General features: G+C 41.3%; 1 protein-coding gene across 10 annotated transcripts in view; it reads left to right on the plus strand.

The window, feature by feature from the left end:
* LOC100564707 (calcium-activated potassium channel subunit beta-2) overlaps positions 1 to 24,779 on the plus strand; it is a 283,641-nt gene that overhangs the window by 151,254 nt on the left and 107,608 nt on the right. Inside the window, exon 1 of one of the 10 annotated variants that reach the window (XM_062976784.1) lies at positions 7,158 to 8,868. The exons of 8 other annotated variants lie outside the window; for them this stretch is intronic. In XM_062976784.1, the coding sequence (XP_062832854.1) occupies positions 8,852 to 8,868 (17 nt within the window). In that variant the 5' untranslated portion in view covers positions 7,158 to 8,851. Of the gene's footprint in view, positions 1 to 7,157; positions 8,869 to 24,779 lie in introns of those variants that run through there. One more of the 10 variants, XM_062976785.1, reaches the window with a different exon arrangement.

Here is a 24,779-nt window from a genome sequence, read left to right on the forward strand (position 1 = left end):
TACATATGTCTTAGAGTCTTTCTACACTTAGCTAAAACCTGGGAGGATGCAGGTTGAAAAAACTCGCTTCCTCCCAGGTTTCAGTACCCCCTCCCACAACTCTGGGCTTTTCCTTGGGGAATGGCTAGATGTCATCCAGGGTCAACCAAAGGGAAATCCTTCCCCTCCCCCACACCTCCTGATGCATCATTTTTCCATGTCAGGAGTACAGTGAAGTGGGACCTGTGCTGCCAGCAGGCTCCATTAAGTTTTGGGGAGGAAATGAGGGGCTAGAGGGGAGGGGGTGTCAAATTAATGCAGAGTAAACTGGGAAAACATAGTTTACTCTACATTAATCCAGGTTTACCTGAGGCATCATTTAGATGTGTCAGTTAAATCCGTTACCTATCATGAACTTTAAGGCCTGTGTAGAAGGTCCCTTAGAAACCTCAATCCGTATAGAATGCTATTGTCAAATTACTGATCAGAACTATTGTGTAGAACTTCTCTCTCCAGTTTGAACAAATACATAGGTCGCTGGTCTGTTTCAGGGCACAATTCTCACTATCCCCTTAGCAAATCCTAAAAGACTTGAGATGTGGGTAACAAAGGGAAAACTCCCTATGGTTTAAGCCTACCCCAATACGAGGGTTATCCACAAAGTAGATTACGTTTTGGAATTAAAAATGAATGAAGTATAGGAGAAAACATTTACCATATGCGTAGTCACCATTCAAATCTAGGTACTTACCACAGCGATGAATGAGCTTTGCAAATTCTTCCCCACTAAATTCTTCCACTTGCATCCTCAACCAGCCAGTCAGCCCTTCCCAAAGCTGCTCAGCATTACCAAAATGCTGCGTTGCCAGCCACACAGGCTGGTAAAAAAGCTGCTGCAATATATCACTCTGACCATGAGGTCATGAGTTCGAGGCCAGCCTGTGGCGGGGTGAGCACCCGTCAATTAAAAATATATATTTATAGCCCCTGCTCACCTAGCAACCCGAAAGATAGTTGCATCTATTAAGTAGGAAATAAGGTACCACTTATAAAAGTGGGGAGGCAAGTTTAACTAATTTACAACGTTGGAATGAGGAAGTGCCATCAGAGTGGATGATGAAGCAGCTGCTCCCCCGTGGCCAGAATCGAACATCCCCTCAGGAGAAGGTTAAATTGCCTCTGCGTCTGTCTGTCTGATGTCTCTGTCTCGGTTTGATGTGTTTATGGGCATTGAATGTTTGCCCTATATGTATATAATGTGATCCGCCCTGAGTCCCCTTCGGGGTGAGAAGGGCGGAATATAAATACTGTAAATAATAAATAATTGTTAGAAACAAGTGGTTGAGGATGCAAGCGGCAGAATTTAGTGGGGAAGGAGTTGCAAAGCTCATTCATCGGTTTGGTAAGTGCCTAGATTTTAATGGCAACTATGTGAGATGTGGTATTTGGGTGTGGCTTTTAACTGCATATGGTAAATGTTTTCTCCTATACTTTGTTCATTTTTAATTCCAAAACGTAATCTACTTTATGGATAACCCTAGTACGTTATCATCTGCAATTGTAATTAAACAGTAAGCCTTGGACATAAACTTTTGAAAAGGGACCCCTGGACTGTTTTTAGGGTGGTTGGAGTCTACATGGGTGGGCAGGCAGGTGGTTATTCATTTTGCCTACTCCCAAGTAAGCATGCATAGAATAGAGATTGCAGACAGCCTTTATTATCCCTGGGAGGACAAGACAACAGCTGTCTTAATGTTTCTTTGTGTTTGATTATTTAGTGCACATGTGCCTGATAACTGCCCAGGGGGTTGAACTTGGTGGTGGCATTTTGCCAGATCATTTCAGAAGGGTTCAGCCTCCTCCCAGCCTAGTCTTGGCAGGCTCAAGAATAGATTCACAGAAATTTCGGCTGAGTTCCATGCTATTATCTCAGACTGTTCACACAATGGTGCATAAGCACAAACAGTTTGATCATTTTGCTGTTCACCCAGCAAGGTATCTGGGACTTTGTTGCAAAGCATTATGCAAGTTTGACAATCACTATGTATGCAAAGCAAGTAGCAGTGATGCAACGTTAGTACACTGGTGGGATATTTGGTATTCACTGGATCTTAGCCTTGAACTGTTGTTGGACCTATTCCTCCCCAAGAAGCAAAAGGGCCTCTTTGATGTGAGTAGAAAAAGTCTGTGAAATTTTCATATTACAACATGGAATGCAAATTATCTGGTTGCATTGAAATAGAATAGAATCATAGAGTTGGAATAGTCCCCCAAAGGCTATCCAGTTCAACTCCATTCTGCCATGAATACATAATCATCCAGACTACTCCTGATAAATTGCTGCCCAGCCTTTGATTAAAAATCTCCAGAGAAGGAGACTCCACCACACTTCGAGGCAGCTTATACCACTGCTCTTACTGTTAGGAAGTTATTTCTAATGTTTAGGTGGAATCCCTTTTCATATAGTTTTGTTTAACATGCCCCAGAGACCTAAGCCGCTCTGCATAAGGCATGGTTTCCCGGCCCTTGACAATTTTGGATGCCCTTCTATAGACATGTTCTAGCTTTTCAATATCTTTGCTGAATGTTCTAAATAAATAACATTATGAATTCTTAGAGTGAGGTTAGCTTTGGAAGGTGCCAGCTCTATTGAATCTTAAGGTAAAGGTAAAGGTTTTCCCCTAACATTAAGTCTAGTAATGTCCAACTCTGGGGGTTGGTGCTCATCTCCATTTCTAGGTTGAAGAGCCAGCATTGTCCATAGACACTTCCAAGGTCATGGGGCCGGCATGACCACATGGAGTGCTGTTACCTTCCCACCGGAACGGTACCTATTGATCTACTCACATTTGCATGTTTTCGAAGTGTTAGGTAGGCAGAAGCTGAAGCTAACAGCAGGAGCTCACTCCGCTCCCCAGATTTGAACTGCTAACCTTTCAGTCAGCAAGTTCAACAGCTCAGCAGTTTAACCCGCTGTGCCACCGAAGGCTCCTTTATCTTAATCATGTGCTTTTTCCAAGATTGACTTAGTATTCTTTTTCATTCATATAGTAATATGCTCCATCTGTTGTCCTGCAACATTAACCAAAGTTATGGATGACCAATGGTCCATGGGGACATGTTCTTCCACAATATGGCTTTTGAAGTTCATTAATTAAAGTATTTCCTTGCTACGTTTCTAAGAACTCATTCCCCAGGCTTTTGAGGATTGTTAAAGGATGTTAATTTTCTTTCAAAACAGAGTCCTTACCTATCCTCACATCACCCCTTTAAGTGGCCATTCCTACTGACCAACAGGTGTATGAAACAAGCAACAATTAGGATCCAAACATATGGCCTCTCTCTCTCTCCCTGTTTCTTGTTCTTGAATTTCAGCTTTTTGAAAAAAAACAGGGCTGAGACTTAACATCTGTTTCTTCTTTCAGCTGCTGTGTAAAGGACAGTGAGCGGTAGGCAGAAGATGCTCGGAATGTTTTGATAGGACTTCTGTTGCCAGGGCAACTGCCTCCTTGTTATCTGTGTGTTCTCCACATCCGTCTCACTTGGGCATTTGCACTTGGAGAGTGGGGAATATGTCAAGCCTTGAGGAGGAACAGGGAAAAGGAAATGGATAAAAATACACAACTCATATATACCAGGCTTATTTTTTTTTCTCCAAAGCATTGTTATGTGCTGTCATTGCATGACATGGGAACTCATGGTCTGCAGACTGAGCAACACTTAATAAAGTTACATCTGAAACAACCCAACATAGTCACAAATATATTTTAAAAAACATCTTGGGCACTGTTCTTGTCAAGATGTAGTGGTTTGAGCATTGGACTACAAATCTGGAAACCAGGGAGCAATTGTCTGCTCAACTATGGAAATCCTCTGGGTGAACATGGATGAGACATGCATTCTCAGGCTGAGAAAACATTGTCAGGAGGTCACCTTAAGATCACCATATGTTGGAAATAACTTGTAAGTATACAACAACAACAACAACAACAACAACAACAACAACAACAACAACAACAATTTTATTGTGTCAGAAGCGACTTGAACACATACTGCAAGTCAAGCTGGAAATATCTTGAAGGCATACAGCAATAACAACAACAACAACAACAACAACAACAACAACATTTTTTATTGTGTCAGAAGTGACTTGAAAACATACTGCGAGTAACTTCTGGTGTGAGAGAATTGGCTGTCTACAGAGATGTTGCCCAGGGGATGCCCAGTTTGCTACCTTCCTGCTGGGAGGCTTCTCTCATGTCACTACAAGCTAGAGCTGACAGATGGAAGCTCACCCCGTCTCACAGATTCAAACCGGCAACCTTCAGGTCAGCAACTCAACTTTTAGGTCAGCAGTCCAGCTGGCACAAGGGTTTAACCCATTGCGCCACCAAGGCTCATGACTTGTATGACTTGAAGGCATACAACAACAATAACAACAATTAGGCATGACTGTTATGTGTTAAGCCAGAAGAGAGATCAAACTTCTTTAAATAAAGCTCAGGTTTTCATATCCAACAGGTCTTCTTTCTCAATATGTCAATTTCTAGAATATCTTATTGTGTCTCCCTGTCAAAGCTTCATGGACTGTTGTGACTAGCTTTTAGTTTACAGACTCGATCATAGTGGACTATCTACAATATACCATACATAGTAGTGATATGGAAATACATAGAAAAATCATTCTGGTACTTCTGAAGGAAAGGAAGGAGGAATTGAAGTTCAAAATGCTTTAGCAAAATAATTTGACTTGTTTTGCTTCAGAACTGCCTAATTTTTCTTGGGTGGCAACTATATGCATGATTACCTGGAATTACATTCTATTGGATAGGTTTGTCAGGTCAGGACTTTCCCAGGCTCTGAGATTTTGCGAACAAAACCTGAAACACTAGAAAGATTCTTGTCATGTTGTAGGATGCAGAGTCACATGATGTTACGAGGGTGGGGTTATAAGGAGAAACCTCTCTTTGTCATTTAAACAATTTTTTAGATAAAAAACACAAAAGTGAGAAAAACTATAAAAGTTAAGTAGCCCTTATCCAAATTGCTTTGGACCAGACGTGTTTTGGATTTTTTCTGATTTCAGAATACATTACCTGTATTATCTACACTAATGCAAAAGCTGAGGTCTAAAGGACCAGAGAACTCAAGGACATCTGGTGGGGTGGGGAAGGCTCAAGAAATCCAACACTTTGCAGATGTCCTTGATGCACAGGGATTCTTAAAAGCCACCAAGGTCATCTATGTCCCAATAAATGGCATACACCCTTTGCATTCTTCATTTTAATGTCAGCCGCTTTGAGTCTCCTCTGGGGAGAGAAAAAGCTGGGCATAAATAAACATAATAAACATTATTATTATTATTATTATTATTATTATTATTATTATTATTATTATTATTATTATTATTATGTCACAGCAAACAAGATAGATATGCTGGATTTCATATCACAAAATCACAAGTCGAACACTTCCCAAGTGTCTAGGACTATGTGATGTATTTTTGGATGATGCGTGCAGATCCCAGTAGGGTGGCCTTTTGCAGTTGGCAGATCGTAATTTTGTCAATGTCTATTGTTTCCAAATGCCGGCTGAGATCTTTTGGCACGGCACCCAATGGCCTTGTTGTTGTTGTTGTTGTTGTTGTTGCTGCTGCTGCTGCTGCTGTTATTATTAAATATAACTTCATAATCAGATATCTTTGAGATGGGTCCCAAATCTAAACATGAAATTTATTTTGTGTTTCATATACACCTTATTATACACATAAACTGAAGGTAATTTTATACAATATTTTTAATAACTTTGTGCATGAAATAATATTTGATACACTGAACCGTCAGAAGGCAAAAGTGTCACTATTTCTGCTGCCCATGAAGACAAATCAGCCTTAGTGCAAGGTGAGGACCCTGTTACATATCTACCATACACAGAATAGGGCCCAATTTGAATGGATGTCCAATTCTGAGTCAATTTAGTACCAAAGAAGTAAAAACAGGAGAAGAGTAATAGTTGCCCAGAACATGTAATGATTAGCTCTTAAACAAAGAGAGCCACAGATATCTCAGGTGCATGCATACTGCATAATTATAACAGTTTGGTGCCACTCTAGGTGCTATGCTTTTTTCCTCATATCAGTGAGATGGTACTTAGACCCGTCTGGTGGAGAGCAATAATGCTCTAGTTCAGGGGGAGACACTTCAGTTTTCTTGCGGTACAAACTTTTAAGTATTTTCCCCAATAGAAATCCCATAATTCTTTAGGATGGAGGCGCAGTAATTGAAGTAGTATCAGATTGCTCTACCTGTGTGGTGTGAATGGTTTCTTGTCATATTTTCAGCTACTGAAGTGAGAGATAATTGTGTTTCTATTTATAGCCATGATTTCTCAATTTGCAGCTTTCCATACAAATCACCAGATGCAGTTGATCTATTTTGTCTGCTTTTGATGTTGGCGCATTTCCTCCTTTCCTGTCAATGGGTAGGAAGCCATCCTAGCCTCAGGCAGCAACCTGTCTTCAGCCTCCCTGGAACAGAGGTGGGATTAACAGACTGTTCATATGTTGAGAAGCCTTTACGAGACGCTCCGTGTTCCATCTTGGGAGTGCCTTGCAATCCTTCAGACATCACAGGGGCCCCAGGGTGAATTTCATGCAGTTTCCTAGCAATGATGTGATTGTTCTGGCATCGTTTAGATAATCTCATAAAACTGTTAATGAACATAAGGACATTATTGAGCTCTGCATCTGTGGCAGGCAATTGTGTGCTTAGTTTACTTCATGAACCAAAATACAGTCGTCCCACCACATTTGCAGTTTTGACTTTTGTGGATTTGATTAAAATGTCCTCTTTAAATATCTCTAGGACTTCCAATGGGCCTCTGTGGTCAGCTTCCTCTGGTCATGCTGGAGGACCTAGACATTCCTAGAGAGGGGTTATTTCAGGTTGTTTCTTAAAGAATGTCTTTATTTCACTTTCATGGGTGTCTGGTGACCCAACTCTAGTAAGTGTAGAAGGCTGATTGTACATACATTCTGTCATCCAGGACTTGAATATATTCTTCCAAAAAATTCCAAGGAGCAAACTATGATTTTACCATGTAATAATAATAATAATAATAATAATAATAATAATAATAATAATAATAATAATAGTTACCCGCCTCTCCTAATGGTTTGAGATGGGGTACAACACATTCAAAACATATCAGTGATGATGATGATAGTGGTGGTGGTGTTTATGATATTTATTTATACTCCACCTTTTCTCTACACAAAGGAAATTCATTAAAAAGCTTGCATTAAAAGCATTTCAATACAATTTAAGGAACCTCCGGTGGTGCAATAGGTTAAACCCTTGTGCCGGCAGGACTGCTGACTTAAAAGCCGGCCGTTCAAATCCAGGGAGCGGGGTGAGCTCCCGTCTGTCAGTTCTAGCTCCCCATGTGGGGACATGGAAGAAGTCTCCCACAGGATGATAAACATCCAGGCGTCCCCTGGGCAACGTCCTTGCAGACGGCCACTTATCTCATATCAGAAGCGACTTGCAGTTTCTCAAGTTGCTCCTGACACAGAAAAAAAATACAACTGAAAATCCAAAAATATACAAACATTTAAAAAGAATTAAACATCAATGGTATTTATTAAAAACTGACCATTTAAATCCTTTAAACTGGTTAAAACATAAAATACACGCAACAAAATACATATATCAAAACACAAGGTACATAGATCAACATACAGCGGTAACAGAATGCAAATCCAAAACTCAAAGCTGCTCAAAGCTGACCAGGTTGGCTGCTGGAAGAGATGGGACTTCAGTTGTGTCTTAAATTCAGACAGCAAATTCAGCTATTGGATCTCTTCCAGCAGGTCATGCCACAGTCCTGTTATATAAGGGACACAATTTTCGTACACCTATGTATATAACTGGACTTGAATTTTGGAACCAGTCCCCAGCAAATACCAATGTCCCGCTGTGCAACTCTATGAACTTTGTGGAGATGATATTAACTTCAAAACAGAGAAAGAGAGTGTGAGAGTCACTTTTTCCTCTTTAAGCCTGAACAACCCCACCCATCCAGAGACACTTTTATTCTTCCTCCCTCTGCTACAAAACTGGGATATCACACATGAAACCCTAACATTTCCTTGTGATCCAAGTGGAGTTAGTAAAAATAAAGCTCCACAATTGGCCTTTAATATCAGTTCTGTGGTGCTTTCCTGTTCAGCTATCTCACATTCCTTTTGCATCTTTCCTTTCCTTTGGGGATTTAAGTTCTTAGGCGATGCCAAGTTTCATCTTTGTGGGGCTTGGCAACAACAGAACAGCATATTTAATAGTTAAGGACTTTACAATAGGTCAATTCAATTATGTGCCTGCTGTTGTAGAAGCCCTCACAGACTGGAAAATCTCCCTCTCTCCTTTTTTTCTCCCTCTCTTCCTCGGAGGTTTAATTTCAGTTTGGAGGCTTGAGAGGAAAGAATCCCTCACTTCTCGCAGCACAAGGCAGTTTTCTGTGTTGCACTGATGTCTGGGGAGGGAGGAGGAAAGGCACCCACCCTCTTTGGGTTGCCAGCTTGAGCAGCGGACCATAAACTCTGAGCTTCTGCAACTTTGGGATGGTGTCTCCCTCAGAGTTCAGAAGCAGCATCCTTCTGTCAGGAGAATGTTTTGAGGAGAATGAGGAAAAAGCAGAGCCTGCTCTTCCTATCATGAAGGTCCACAGACCGTGGAAAGATGCTGAAGAAATGCCAGGCTGAGTTTCGGTCTCTGAGCTGGAGTTGTTTGAAGAAGGGGAAAGCTGCCAGGAAGGTTTCTCTCCTGCCCTTGTGTCTGCCCACAGTCAGAGTTCTCAACTCCTGCTTTTCCTTATGTGCACTGACCGTTGGTAAGGACCCACCGGCTTCCTCTTGCTGTGTGATTTCTATTATCTTTTTTTTAAAAAGCTCTGCAATTAATAACATCAACAACTCAGGGTCTTTAAATCCTTCAGGACTTGCTGTCTGGGTAAAGCACTGTTGGGCAAGCGCTGAAGGTAATGCTGCAATTGTTATTCTTTCCTGGCAGGTAATAATAATGGAGTTCTGGACACAAACATGGGTGATATTTTTTTCCAAAGAGAGGGTGGATTTTTGTTCCTATTCTGACAACAACCCGGGATCTGTCTTTAAGTCCCTTTTTGGTGCTTTTCATGCAAAAAGGGACAAGTCAAGACCTGCATTATCTGCAAAGTTCCAATATCCTCAGGGCCCTAGTGCTTGCCTAGTTTAATCCTGTCTGCTTCCTTGGCTTGGTTTCTTAGGGGACGTTGTCTATTTGTTTATATTTATACTCTGGAATATTGTTTTAAACTTGGATGATAATGTTTCACTAGTCATGTAGTGTCAAAAGTTTCCAGTTGATGCAAAAGAGTGGCATTATAACTGTAGCCTGCAACTTTTTGCTGTTGTTTAAAGTGAATATGCTGAGGCTGGAATAAGCAGATTGTTGTGTGTAATTTCTTTTGGCGTTGCTTAATGAACAGGCACCATCTTTTCAATTTCTCTATGTCAGTGACTTGCTTTGAGCAATAGATAACTGTGTTTCCCATTTAGAACGGCAGACTTATCCTCCGTCTTCTTCCCTCGTTTATCAAAGCTGTCTTTTTGTTAGGGATACATTACGGCCTGATGCATCTTTTAGATTCATGTGTTCATTCTCACCGTTATTTTCTCACTTGTGAAAAGTTAATGGGAGTCCATATAAATGTCTCAGCCCTAAGGGGGTGTGGAATTTATAGATAAAAAGATATGCCAACTCTGTGTTCAAATAATAGGCTAATTTTAATGTAGCTTTTCTTCCACAGAAGTTTTATTTTCTTTGTAGTTGTGCAGGTTTATCTTGTTTCTCAGCTACAAAATCACTTTTGCATTTGTGTAGCACTGTTAAATCTTCAGTCTTTATCATACCTATTTATACACACAAGTGTTCAGCTTGTGTTATTAGCACAAAGAGGAAGGCTGATAATTATTACATTTTATTACTAGGAACTGAGGCTGGAAGATGCTCACTTTCAAAGGTTCTTATTGGAAATGGTTCTCCCTCTAAGGCACTGTTCCCTTACAGCAGTGGTTCTCAACCTGGGGTCCCCAGATGTTTTTGGCCTACAACTCCCAGAAATCCCAGCCAGTTTACCAGCTGTTAGGATTTATGGGAGTTGAAGGCTAAAAACATCTGGGAACCCCAGGTTGAGAACCACTGCCTTACAGTTCCTTTTACCAAGGAAGACCCGCTAGTCTGCTCTAGAACATGTTCCAGGTGGCCACACACTTTTTCAATACACTTGTCAAGCCTTTTAAATCATACAGTTGTCATGATTGAATGGAGACAGAAACCTAGACAAGGTTGCCTGTATTTTCTGTGGCACTATTTTGTAGGGGAAGAAGATTTGTCTGCTATTTGTGATTTTGTAATCCATTGCTATGTAGCTACATACTTGGGCAGGACTGTTCCTACCAGGCTTTCCTGGTCCATATCCAACCAATCCTTGTCAATACCAGCTGTCAGCTTACAGGAACTGACCTTGGTCTAGATTCCATGAAGCTTTTGGTTTAATTAAAATGCACTGACTTCTTTAGTGTTCATTTTCTGCCAGGAATGTACACTTTTTACAAATATGACCATTTGGGATGTATTTCAGTTGAGACACCATAAGGTGTATGTGTATACATTCTAAATATATTTTATAGCATCTCTAATTAAAAGGCTTACAGATAAAATAGTTCGGAAACCCTTCTTCAGTTACTTCTAGTCAGAGAAGGTAATATTAGGCTACGTGTCCCATCACACAGTGCTTGGGAAGACATAAATACACCCAGTCATTTGTGGGAGATGCAGTTGGTAGTAGGGAAAAAATGGAAAACCTTCTTCTCATAAACTTCCTTAAATTAAAATGTTTCAATGCAATTTTGTAGATCAGGGTCCCTCAAAACTCTTCTCCTCCAGGTGTTTTGGACTTCAGCTACAATTCCTAACAACTGATAAGCTGGCTAGGATTCCTGGGGGGCTGAAGTCCAAAATACCTGGAGGAACAGAGTTTGAGAAACACTACTGTAGATAATCTACAAGATGTCTCTCTGTGGTCAGTAGGACTTACTTCTAGGTAATTAAATGTAAATATGCAGCCTAAGCACCCAATATATTGTTTACCTTTTGTCCTAGGACCTAAACAAATTAAAGATTAGTTAACATATGTTTCATTTAAGTTTCCCTTAATAAATATTTAAGTAGATGAACATTCCTTCCTTAAGGGCACATTTAAGGATTACAACTGTCTCTGCAATGCTTATCTCTTCAGTGTTTTTATATCCTAGTCTGTCCTTTGGAAGGCCAAGAACAATTTATATAAGGTTCTGAATTGTCTCATATCTATAGAATTGATCAAATCCAACCCTGCATAATTGCAACAATGTAGTAGTGCTCTTGCCTTGGGACTTTGTGACATCTGTTGTACAGGTAGAAAAAGAACAATTCAGCATTTACTAAGTTCTTACCTCTATAGCAGAAGAAGCTTAACCCAAAGAATGTCTATCTCAGGGGCCTTCCAGACAAGCCCTATATTCCAGGATCTGATCCCACGTTTTCTATTTATCCCAGATTATCTGGCAGTGTGGACTCATATAATCCAGTTTAATGCAGAAAAACTGGGATCAGATCCTGGGATATAGGGCATGTCTGGAAGGGCCCTCTGATGGTCTCCACTTAGGTGGCAGCACCCTTAGATGTTCTGTTCCAGTTATGAGACACTGCACATATTACGGGATCAGCCACACAAGGGCAGTTGCTTCAGGCAACAGAAGCTGGAAGGAGGCAGCAAGGTGTTACAACAGTACTTACTTACTTACTTACTTACTTAGGCGATCCCTCGTAGCTTGAGTAGGATTGTCTTCCATCTCTGGTGTCTTGGGGGTGGGTTCTTAGGTGGCTGAAGAGACCTATTCTTGATCTGCATGTTCTCCCGTAGTGAGGACATCTGTTTTCAGGTGGAAGGCGATCCCAGTCAGGGTTGGCTTGACGGGCCTTCCTCTTGGCACGTTTCTCCCTTAAGCCCTCCATTTGTGCCTCTTCAAACTCCACAGCACTGCTGGTCACAGCTGACCTCCAATTAGAGCGCTCAAGGGCCAGTGCTTCCAGTTCTCAGTGTCTATGTCATAGTTTTTAAGGTTGGCTTTAAGCCCATCTTTAAATCTCTTTTCCTGCCCACCAACATTACGTTTCCCATTCTTGAGTTCGGAGTAGAGTAGCTGCTTTGGGAGATGGTGATCAGGCATTTGGACATCGGAGTTGATGGCGTAGGAGCATCGCTACAATGCTAGTGGTCTTTGCTTCCTCAAGCACGCTGACATTTGTCCGCCTGTCTTCCCAAGAGGTTTGCAGGATTTTTCTGAGGCAGTGCTAATGGAAACGCTCCAGGAGTTGAGTGTGACGTCTGTAGACCATCCACATTTCGCAGGCATAGAGCAGGGTTGGGAGGACAATGGCTTTGTAAACAAGCACCTTGGTTTCTCTACGGATGTTCTGATCATCAAACACTCTCTGCTTCATTCTGAAAAATGCTGCACTCGCAGAGCTCAGGCGGTGTTGTATTTCAGTGTCGATGTTGACTTTTGTGGAGAGGTGGCTGCCAAGGTAGCGGAAATGGTCAACGTTTTCTAATGTGACACCATTAAGTTGTATTCCTGGCATTGCAGAGGGATTAGCTGGTGCCTGTTGGAAGAGCACTTTGGTTTTCTCGATGTTCAATGAGAGGCCGAGCTTCTCGTATGCTTCTGCGAAGGTGTTTAGAGTGGCTTGTAGGTCTTCTTCTGAGTGCGCACAGACTAGGTTGTCATCAGCATATTGGATTTCTATAACAGATGTTGTGGATGTTGTTGTTAGAACAGAGGAGTATATTTGAAGCAGCCAGCTGTCTTCAGGCATAGTGGAAGAACCTGACCACTCAGTGTCAAGTTCCACAACCCCCAGAATTTAGTTTGAAGGAGCTATCCAAAGTTATGAACATTATCTCCATATTCGCCTATGCACCCTAGATCGCTTCTTAAAGCCAGACTAAAATATCGGGCAGATTCATCACTCTACCAATCTGAAAGTCCCCAGCCATCAAAGTCTCACTATCAGTATGAAATAAAGATCAATCTTTCAGAAGTTAGCTTTTGAGGAAATGCATTATCTGGATCTTTACCTTGGATAGTAAAGTGTCTTTGTGCAATTAACTAGCCGCTTTAAGGCTGCCTACTATCTATCAAAACATATGTTCACAGGATAAGAACTTATTTAATAATAATTTCAGAAAATTAAAAAATATATATGTTTATCTACTTTATTTTTATCCCACCTTTCTCCCATTATAGGGACTCAAGGTGGCTAACAATAGAAATATATGAAAATATAAATATAAAAATTGAAAAACAGTGAAACAATTTGTGTCATTAAACAATTAAACTGGCTAAAATAATTTTAAATAGTACAACTAGGACATGAAAAGCCTGTATAAAATTAGTCAGTTTGGAAGACTAATTTAAAAGATTTTAACAGAGGACCAATATGATCCCAACATTGGCAACAACTGGGCCTCAAAGGGAAGGGAATTCCATAACTGGGTGCTACCACAGAGAAGGCCTTCTCCCATATCCTCCTACAATGTACTTCTCCTACTAGTGGACCCCTCCAATTGATGCCAGTTCTTGGACTGGTATATATAGAAATAGTTTCTCCCCCAAGTATCAAACGGTTGAACCAGTTGAGGATTTAAACACCTTGAATTTGGACCAGATGCATGTTGACAACCAGCATAATTCCTTCAAAGTTGGTGTTATGTAGAAATTTCTTCATAAAAGGATGCCCATCTGAACCCAATTCTTGTGGCTGTCTAAAGTGTCTGGATTGCATCCCATGAGACATGGGTGACGGAATTCACTGTGGAATGTTCTTCGATGCAAACTTCTCTGTGCTGCATTCAAATTCTGTTGCAATGGTTTGGATTAGTATTATTTTCATAGAGAAATATTGGCACAGCTCACATAGACTTACCTCCATAAGAAAATATGCCGATTTTATTATCAGAATGTCTGCCTCTAACAATCAGTACTTTATTACTGTTAAAACTGAGAAGAAACCTTTTTCCTTTTTTTCTATGTAAAAGGGGAAGATATTAATTCTCCTGATGAAGAAAAGTCAAAACAAAAAGAAGGAACTCTTTCATGAAGCTTTTAATTGCCCCGTTGAAAGCTGCCTTAGTAAGATGAACATTTTCTCCAGCAATCTGGGAAATTACTTAGGTTCTTTTTACTCCCTATTTTATGCTTACTCTTCAGCCTTAGCATGAAACTTTCTTACAACCTAAAAGTCACTGAAATATGGTTGAATTATCCTGTGTGCTCTACTACAGAAATGAGAAACCTGTGGCTCTCTAAGTGTTGTTAGGCTACAAACTCCAGCAGCCCTAGTCAAAAGATCCAATGGTGAGGATAGAGTTGTCACCTGATAATCCCCATTCCTGGTATACCAGGTAGTCATGGTGCCGGACTTATGAGGACAGCAGACACTCGGATTACTTTGAGTTTCTCTATGCATCTTAATTGCAAGGGCCAATTTACATGCAAAATGTTCCCATCTTGTTGTGCACCCATCAGAGCTGATTTGATTTAAATCAGTGTTTAAATCACATCTGGGCTAGATCTAAGTTGGTAAAGGCAAAGGTTTCCCCCTGACGTTAAGTCCAGTCGTGACCAACTCTGGGGGTTGGTGCTCATCTCCATTTCTAAGCCGAAGAGCCGGCGTTGTCCGTAGACACCTCCAAGGTCATGTGGCCAGCATGACTGCATGGAGCTCCATTACCTTCCTGCCGGAAGGTACCTATTGTTCTACTCACATTTGCATGTTTTTGAACTGCTAGGTTGGCAGGAGCTGGGGCTAACAGCGGGCGCTCATTCCACTCCCGGGATTTGAACCTGGGACCTTTTGGTCTGCAAGTTCAGCAGCTCAGCGCTTTTACACACTGAGCCACCAGAGGCTAGATCTACACGGCTCTATATCCCAGGAACTGATCCCAGATTATCTTCTTATCCCAGATGATCTGGCAGTGTAGATTCATATAATCCAGTTCAAAGCAGATCAGAACTTGGAATATAGGACAGTGTATATGCAGTCTTAGGGCCCTTCCAGACAGGAGCAAAACCTGTGATGGGTTCCGGATTAACCTGAGGCATTCAGGTTAATCTGGATTAATCCAGAGTAAACTGGGATCTCCCTATTTATTTCGGATTCAAAAGACACCACAAAAGATCCGGACCTTACTGAAAGATCCATTCTTTTGAAATATTGGGCCTATGGGATTGACATTTGGGACCGCCTTCCATGATCCTGAGGGCCAATCCCCAATACCACCCAGCACCCCCCACCCAACCAATTTCTCTTTTGCACTTACCAGAGGGGTCTGGCTGTGTCCATAGGCCCCTCAGAGTAAGTTTCTGACACATGAAAATGACATGTCAAGAACTTTGGAGAGGGGAGGGGAGAATACTCAGGCCTCTCTAATATGTTTAGAGGGGAAATGGGGAGCTGGGGCCTGGCTAGATGCTCTCTCAGGTTGACATCTGATTGACCCAGAATATTATGTAGCTACCACCCCCACCCCCAGGAAAAACCTGGGATTTAGGTCCTCTGTGTGGCCTAAATCTCAAAAGGAATCAAGATTTCAAATCCCAGTTCCCAAATTCATTCTTCATTGACCTTTTCTTTGTACCTAAAGAGAGGCAATGCTAAGTGAGAGAGCATTGCATATATATACCCTCTGCAGAACAGAACTGCAGAAAAGAACGAATAGGTTATCTCTCATCTCCATAAGTCGCTGTTACCATGTGCACAGAATATAATTAGAACTTGTCTAGTATCCATGGTATCTTTGACCAAGAGTCATTTTTCACTAATTGTGTTACAAAAACTTTGAAGTCTACTGCATTTCTTCAATTCTAAGATTAAACCCTCTTCCATATAAACAGCTCTAAAAACAGGGTGCATCTTACAATTGTGGGTGCCTCTTATGTATTTTGTTGGTGATGGTACTGAAATTAGTGTGCATCTTACAATCAATGGTATCTGGGAATCAAAGAAATATAATTTATTTTTTTCAATTCTTTCTTTTAAATTAAAATCATTTATTTTAATAACAGTGACTTGCAAGCCAAGGGCAAACTTGCGGCCGAGTATGATTGTCTTCCAGAAGTAGTGTCTTATCGATAGATCTGTAAATGACTGTGAAGATCTATTCTGGATTCACATTGAGGGCATATATTTCCAGATAGAAGGCAGTCACAACAAGAGTTTGCTCCCCATGCCTTCCTCTTGACACATTTCTTCCTTTTGCCCTGTATTCTTGCCTCTTCAAAACCCATAGCACAGTTGGTTAACAGCTGACTGACAGTTATATTGGTCAAGTGCCAGGGCTTCCCACTTCTCGATATTTATTCCACATTTTTAGTTTACCTTTAAGCCCATCTTTAAATCACTTTTGTTGTCCACTGACATTCCATTTTCCATTCTTAAGCTGAAAAATAAAGTAACTGCTTTCCAAGACAGTGATCGTACATTCAAACAACGTGGCCAGTCCAGCAAAGCTGATGGCGGAGAATCATTGCTGGTGGTCTTGCTTCTTCCAGAACACTGACATTTGTCCACCTGCCTTCCCAAGAGATTTGCAGGATTTTTCAAAGGCAATGCTAATTAAATCTTTCCAGAAGTTGAAAGTGATTTTTGGGGATGGTCCATGTTCCACAGGTATACAATAGAGCTGGAAGGACAATAGCTTTATAAACAAGCATCTTGGTATCCCTACAAATGTCTTGATCCTCAAAGACTCTATGGTACATTCAAAAAAATGCTGCATTTGCATATATCAGATGGTGCTGTATTTCAGCGTTAATATCAACTTTAGTGGCAAGGTGGCTGCTAAGGTAGCAGAAATGGTCAGCATTTTCTAGCATTGCACCATTAAGCTGTATTGCTGGCTTTGCAGAAAGATTGTTTTGTGCCGGTTGGTAGAGCACCTTGGCTTTTTCAATGTTATGATGAGAACATGTATGGCAATTTTGCAATTTACATGTGGTGTCTCTTTTCCTGCTTAGAATTCTAAATTATTGAAAACCCTCAAATGCAAAGCAGCCCCAAGGAGATCTTCCACTTGTTTCATAACTTGGTTTACCCACTTGCAAAGTAAATGCAGTCAGTTAAGTGGTGGAGTCAATAGCCTTTGGAATGTACAGTAATATAAATGCAAAGTATTTGTTTATGAGCTTTATTCTTTCCTTATTCTGGTCACACTGCGCCTGCATTCTTGAAAGACAAACATCTGAAAAAACATGTAGCCGTAATGTGAAAAACTACAATACACATTTATTTCTGATAGGTTTGTGGCTGGTATATTAACACAAAGAAAACACCTGGCATGATAAGAGGCAAAGGACTATTAGACTTGTAAACATCCAAATGCCTGATGGGATTGGAAAAATGTTAAAATGACCTTCTGTGATCATTCTCACCTCACCATTTGTGCTTCAACTTAGTGTTTAAGCTCTTTAACTGCGAGGTTTTGTGCTATAATCATGAACACAAATGAACAATAAAACAAAATAGATAGATAGGTCATGAATACAGCTGCACTGTAGAATAAATGCAGTTTGACACCACTAACTACCATGGCTCAGTGATTGGATTCAAGGGAGTTGTAGCTTGGTAAGCAAAGAAGGCTAAAGTCATTGTAGAATTGTAACTCCCATGGCACTATAGCATTGAGTCATGGCACTTAAAGAGCTGGTATCATGTAGATGACCCTATATCTCCCAGAATCTCTATCAATAAATTATCATGGGAAATGTAATATATAAAGGTAACTTTTCCTACCTCTTGTGTATCTATTTCACTGTACTGCACATAATAATTCATAAACTCAAAGCAATGTGTTGATTCATAAAGAATGTAAGGATCTCATCACATTGGTGAGGTCCAGCCTTGTGATTCACCAACATCAATGACAAATCTGGGTGGCAGCAGAGCAATCCCGCTGCCCCAGCCACCAACTGGCTCTTTCCCATCCCACATGGGAAAGCGTAACCACGCCAACAAAGCCTTGTTGTTACTAATGGAACACAGGGCGGCTTCCATGTTGGCGATAGCAGCATCCCACCACACTGCTGCCCCAGTTCACCCATGGAGTCCCAACAGAAGACACTCTATGTCGTATTATGGATGGCATGGGGCGCTATGGGTGAACTGGGGCAGAAACGTCCTAGGACACATCTTCTGCCCCATGTGATAAGGCTGTAAGTCTGATATTAAAAAAAAACAAATAACCCTACCATTTGAGAAAGTGGGGGAATTCCTTGGGTTATAGTTGTTCAGAGGGACAGTAACTGTGCAGTTCTACATCTATTTCTGAGTCTCTGGACATTTCTTTTTCCATAAACTGTCCTACAACTTTCCAAGACCTCTCCTGCCCTAAACTATATTAAGTCCTAAAGTGTAATAAAAAATCTTAATCTGTTGCCTCCAATATATGTGGATTACAGAGTATTCCTTGTTGCCCTTCACATTAGCCAACAAAATGTTGTAGGCCATCTACAAATGTTAATATTTTCAAAGTTTTTCTCTCTCCACATAACACCAAGCTGCATGTTAATCAAACTCTTTTCGTTCTGAGGTACTAAAACTTCTTGATTAGGGCTCCTGCGCCTGTGGTTACATGCACTTAAGCACTCTAATGTTATCCAAGATTTAATTTTGGTTGAAATGTATGGAGGGGGTTTTTTTAAGTTTGGATTCATTTTTCTTTAAATTGTGCTGTTCTTGGGTGATTTCCCTACTGCACTGTAAAGACCCAGCATCCGATTTGCCTAATGTGTGAGCTTGTAATGTTCTGGCACATTTTCCCCCATGTCTTTCCAATACTTCCAGATTGATTAAATAGGCTGGCACAAGAATATTGGTGATGGGTTTTTTTAATGTCAGCTTCAAGCTGGTGTTCTTCTCCTTTGTGACGAGGGATGTGAGAAGGGACATTTATCATGATGCCAAGCCCACATATGTCAGTGAACTGTCAATTGGCCTGCTTGAGTCCCATACTGGGAAGAAAGGCAGGATAAAAATTAAATAACCTGGCTCTTCAAAAAGGCCTTCGATGATTAACTATTAGGTTGAACTATCTGCCCATTCAACTACTCTTCCAAGAGGATGGACTACTGGCAAGCGATGGGGTGCATCTCACACAAGTAGGAAAACATTTTTTTGCACACAGACTCACAAACCTCATCAGGCGCACTTTAAACTAGATCCACTGGGGGAGGGGAACAACAGCCTGGCGAACACTATATTACCCACGACCACAGGGAACCGCCAAAAGGCTAAACGGAGGGCTGCACAAACACAGCAAGGACCAAGTACAGAGAGCACAATAATCCCAAATAAACAGTTCGAGGGGAGGTCACAGGGGCTTACATGTCTTTACACTAATGCTCAGAGCATGGGAAATAAGCAAGACGAACTCCAACTCCTAGCACAGCACCACACATACGATGTCATAGGCATCACTGAAACCTGGTAGGATGACTCCCATCACTGGAATTTAACCATTGAGGGCTATAACCTCTTTCACAGGAATAGAACAAAGGGGAGAGGAGGGGGAGTAGCTTTATATGTCAAAAACAGTTACGTTGCAGAAGAAATGCAAGACTGTAATCCGGGAAACCAGCTTGAAAGCATCTGGATAAGAATCAAGGGAACCGGGACTCAAAAAGATCTTGTTGTGGGTGTCTACTACAGACCTCCGAGTCAGGATGAAGGACTTGATGAAGCCTTCTGTCAACAGCTGACCAAACAGGCACAAAGAAGAGATATAGTAGTCATGGGCGATTTCAATTATCCCGATATCTGCTGGAAAACAAACTCAGCCAAGAGTACAAAGTCCAACAAATTCCTCACTTGCCTTGCAGATAATTTTATGGTCCAGAAGGTAGAAGAGGCAACAAGGGGATCAGCAACTCTTGATCTAATCTTAACAAATGTGGAAGACCTGATCAATACAGTTGAAGTGGTTGGATCCTTAGGGGCAAGTGACCATGTGCTCCTGCAGTTTGCAATACAAAGAAATGCTGAAACTAAGACAAGTCAAACACGCATTCTGGACTTTAAGAGAGCTGACTTTCAAAAAATGAAGGAATTACTGAGCGGCATTCCATGGACGCCGATATTAAAAAACAAGGGAGTTAAGGATGGATGGGAGTTTTTCAAAAGTGAAATACTCAAGGCGCAAATGCAAACAGTGCCAACAAAGAAGAAAAATAAGACAAGTGCAAAGAAGCCAGAATGGATGTCCAAAGAACTTCTAACTGAGCTAAAGCTCAAAAGTGACATGCACAAGAAGTGGAAAAGGGGAGAAATCACCAAAGAAGAATTCAAACGTATAGCCAACACCTGTAGGGAAAAGGTTCGCAAGGCTAAAGCGCAAAATGAGCTCAGGCTTGCCAGGGACATAAAAAACAACAAAAAAGGCTTTTCTGCTTACGTTGGTAGAAAAAGGAAGAAAAAGGAGGCGATAGGGCCACTGCAAGGAGAAGATGGGGTGATGGTGACAGGGGATAGGGAAAAGGCAGAACTGCTTAATGCCTTCTTTGCCTCGGTCTTCTCACAAAAAGAAAGCCATCTTCAACCTCAGCAACATGGAATGGACGAAGGATTGGGGGAAATCCAACCCCAAATAGGGAAACAAGTTGTCCTGGAACACCTGGCCACTCTAAACGAATTCAAGTCCCCAGGGCCAGATCAGCTACATCCAAGAGTACTGAAGGAACTAGCGGAAGTTATTTCAGAACCACTGGCAATTATCTTCGAGAGTTCTTGGAGAACGGGAGAAGTCCCAGCAGATTGGACGAGGGCGAATGTGGTCCCTATCTTCAAGAAGGGAAAAAAGAACGACCCAAACAATTACCATCCGGTCAGCCTCACATCAATACCAGGCAAAATTCTGGAAAAGATCATTAAGGAAGTGGTCTGCGAACACTTAGAAACAAATGCGGTCATTGCTAATAGTCAACACGGATTTACCAAAAACAAGTCATGCCAGACTAATCTGATCTCTTTTTTCGATAGAGTTACGAGTTGGGTCGATACAGGGAATGCTGTGGATGTAGCCTACCTGGATTTCAGTAAGGCCTTCGACAAAGTCCCCCACGACCTTCTGGCAAGGAAACTAGTAAAATGTGGGCTAGACAAAACTACGGTTAGGTGGATCTGTAATTGGCTAAGCGAACGAACCCAAAGGGTGCTCACCAATGCGTCGTCTTCATCATGGAAAGAAGTGACAAGTGGAGTGCCGCAGGGCTCCGTCCTGGGCCCGGTTCTGTTCAACATCTTTATTAACGACTTAGACGAAGGGTTAGAAGGCACGATCATCAAGTTTGCAGATGACACAAAACTGGGAGGGATAGCTAACACTCCAGAAGACAGGAGCAGAATTCAAAACGATCTTGACAGACTAGAGAGATGGGCCAAAACTAACAAAATGAAGTTCAACAGGGACAAATGCAAGATACTTCACTTCGGCAGAAAAAATGGAAATCAAAGATACAGAATGGGGGACGCCTGGCTTGACAGCAGCGTGTGCGAAAAAGACCTTGGAGTCCTTGTGGACAACAAGTTAAACATGAGCCAACAATGTGATGCGGCTGCTAAAAAAGCCAATGGGATTTTGGCCTGCATCAATAGGGGAATAGCGTCTAGATCCAGGGAAGTTATGCTCCCCCTCTATTCTGCCTTGGTCAGACCACACCTGGAATACTGTGTCCAATTTTGGGCACCACAGTTGAAGGGAGATGTTGACAAGCTGGAAAGCGTCCAGAGGAGGGCGACTAAAATGATTAAGGGTCTGGAGAACAAGCCCTATGAGGAGCGGCTTAAAGAGCTGGGCATGTTTAGCCTGCAGAAGAGAAGGCTGAGAGGAGACATGATAGCTATGTACAAATACGTGAAGGGAAGTCATAGGGAGGAGGGAGCAAGCTTGTTTTCTGCTGCCCTGCAGACTAGGACACGGAACAATGGCTTCAAACTACAGGAAAGGAGATTCCACCTGAACATCAGGAAGAACTTCCTCACTGTGAGAGCTGTTCGACAGTGGAACTCTCTCCCCTGGGCCGTGGTAGAGGCTCCTTCTTTGGAGGCTTTTAAGCAGAGGCTGGATGGCCATCTGTCAGGGGTGCTATGAATGCGATTTCCTGCTTCTTGGCAGGGGGTTGGACTGGATGGCCCATGAGGTCTCTTCCAACTCTACTATTCTATGATTCTATGATTCTACAGGTTTTTTCTGCCACTACTATTTTGCACTTTATTGAGAAACTACCTCTCCCATTTGATATACTTTGTACTTTGGCCCAGATCCTTGTTTTACTCTCCTGCTTTTAATATCTTATGCTATATGTTGATTACTATAATGGTCTTATTGATATTGATGTTTTATTGTTGGTATAATTGTTTAATCATTTTATTGTTGTATGTTTTCGGGCTTGGTCCCCATGTAAGCCGCTCCGAGTCCCCATTGGGGAGATGGGGCGAGGTATAAAAATAAAGTTATTATTATTATTATTATTATTATTATTATTATTATTATTATTATTATTAACAATAATAAATAAATTTCTAGGACATTCATCCTTACAGCTTCTGCTTTTTATGGTAGCCACTTGGTCCAATCAAACACTTTTTGGGACTAAGGTTGGACCACAAGCCAGAACCAAAGATCAGCCTGAAACCCAAAGATAATTCAGGGGTGTGTTGTCGAAGGCTTTCATGGCCAGAACCACAGGGCTGTTGTGTGTTTTCCAGGCTGTATGGCCATGTTAAGCAAGTATTCCCTCCTGACGTTTCACCCACATCTGTGGCAGGCATCCTTGGAGGTTGTGAGGTATATGGAGAAACTAAGCATGTTTCTCCATATACCTGCCATAGATGTGGGCGAAATGTCAGGAGAGAATACTTCTGGAGCATGGCCATACAGCCCGGAAAACACACAATAACCCAATTCAGGGGTGGTTTTGAGTTAACCATGGTCTGATCAAATACCAACAGAGATAGCAATGTTTGTGCAACACAGTATTTTATGTAGCTCAGATGTAATTCTCAGGGCAGCCATAGCGTACCAAGTACTGTGCATCACTTTATTTCTACTGTTTCTATGTGTTGCTCTTCAGTTTATCCTCACTGAAGTTCATATTGATAAAAACTATTGCTAGAAAATGTCAGCTGGTTTTGAACTGTATTTTGACATTTGCATTGTTCTTGGGCAGAGCATGTGGTGTTTCGGTTTCCTCCATAAGCTTTGTGCTTCGTTTGACTGCTGTGAATAACTGTACTATAGATGAGTTTTTTACAATATGAAACATGCAGTACTATTTTTGTTTGCAGGAAAATGTCATCTACAGATCCTGTAAACTTTGCTTGAGCTAGATATATGGTGATGAGAGCATGCTAAAGATGCAGTTCCCTCCCATTTAAGGTAGTAGAGATTAGCTTTATTTGAACAAGGAGAGAAAGAAAAAGAGAGGCTCTCCAACTAAAGGCAGATCATGGAGTTGTAATGTCTGCTTTACACACTATTATGTTTAGTTTATAGATGTTAAGAAAAATAAATAGCTTTACAGAGTCGATACAAAGAATTTTAACTGCTTCTTGGTCTCCTATTTAAGTACTTTATCATACCCTTGAACATTTTTCAGAGGAAGCAACATCAGAGTATGGTCAAGATGAGAAAAGTTATTTATGAGGCAGAACACATAAACTAGGCCTACTCAGAAGAACAAAATTCTGCCCTTCTCTTCTCTTTTCCCCCCTATTGAATTCCTTGACTCCAAACTCCTTTTACACTTTGAATTCAATTTGCAGCAATTGATGTAAGCCAAGGAGATAGGGAGGATGTGAGCGGAGAAGAAAGAAAATGCGACATTTTAAAAGTGTAAAAGTGGGATGACATAAGATTTAGCTGGGCTGTCCATTCTCAGCTGGATATTTCCTAACTTCCTTCATATCCTTTATTTTTTTCATCTTGTGCAATTGACCAGTAACCAGCCTGTTTTACTTCTGTTTGTTGCTAGGAAAATGAGCTGCACTGTGGGCAAGTTTAACATATGGATCATAATAATACAACAGTCCTAACCAAAAAAAAAAAAACCCAGTGAAATTCTCAGGTGCCCTTTTGCCTCTAAAGCCAGAGAGGGCACCTACACTCTCCATCTGGAAGAAGGAGAATTGACTTTAATCACCATGAAAAAAAACTATTCCATTTTGTTCATCACACATTTCCTGCCCAAGTCTAAATGCATGTTCTAATTGCTTGCTATAACAATTGAAGCATATGGGTTTCCACCTAACTGAAGCCTTTAAACTGATATAATTTAGAGTACTGGCCTTGCAGCCCATATGCTTTCACATTACATAGTTGTATCTCCAGAGAGACAAGGTAGATGGCTGTGAAATTAACACTTTGCTTTTGGCTATCTGTGCACATTTAAGACTCCCAAGCAATAAAGCTTTCAAAATTTCTAGCTGGTATCAATGACCTTATCACACGCACGGCGGCAGCAACGGAAACCACCGCCGTGCACTCTCCTTAATGGAAAGGCCTGCAGCTCTTGTCTCTCCTTGCCTCATTTCTCCAGGCTGGCACTGCCATCCTATGAAGCGAAGCAAGGCACACACATACTGTGTTTCCCCGAAAATAAGACA

The sequence above is a fragment of the Anolis carolinensis genome, chromosome 3, assembly GCF_035594765.1.
Source record: "Anolis carolinensis isolate JA03-04 chromosome 3, rAnoCar3.1.pri, whole genome shotgun sequence".
Classification (NCBI taxonomy): domain Eukaryota; kingdom Metazoa; phylum Chordata; class Lepidosauria; order Squamata; family Dactyloidae; genus Anolis; species Anolis carolinensis.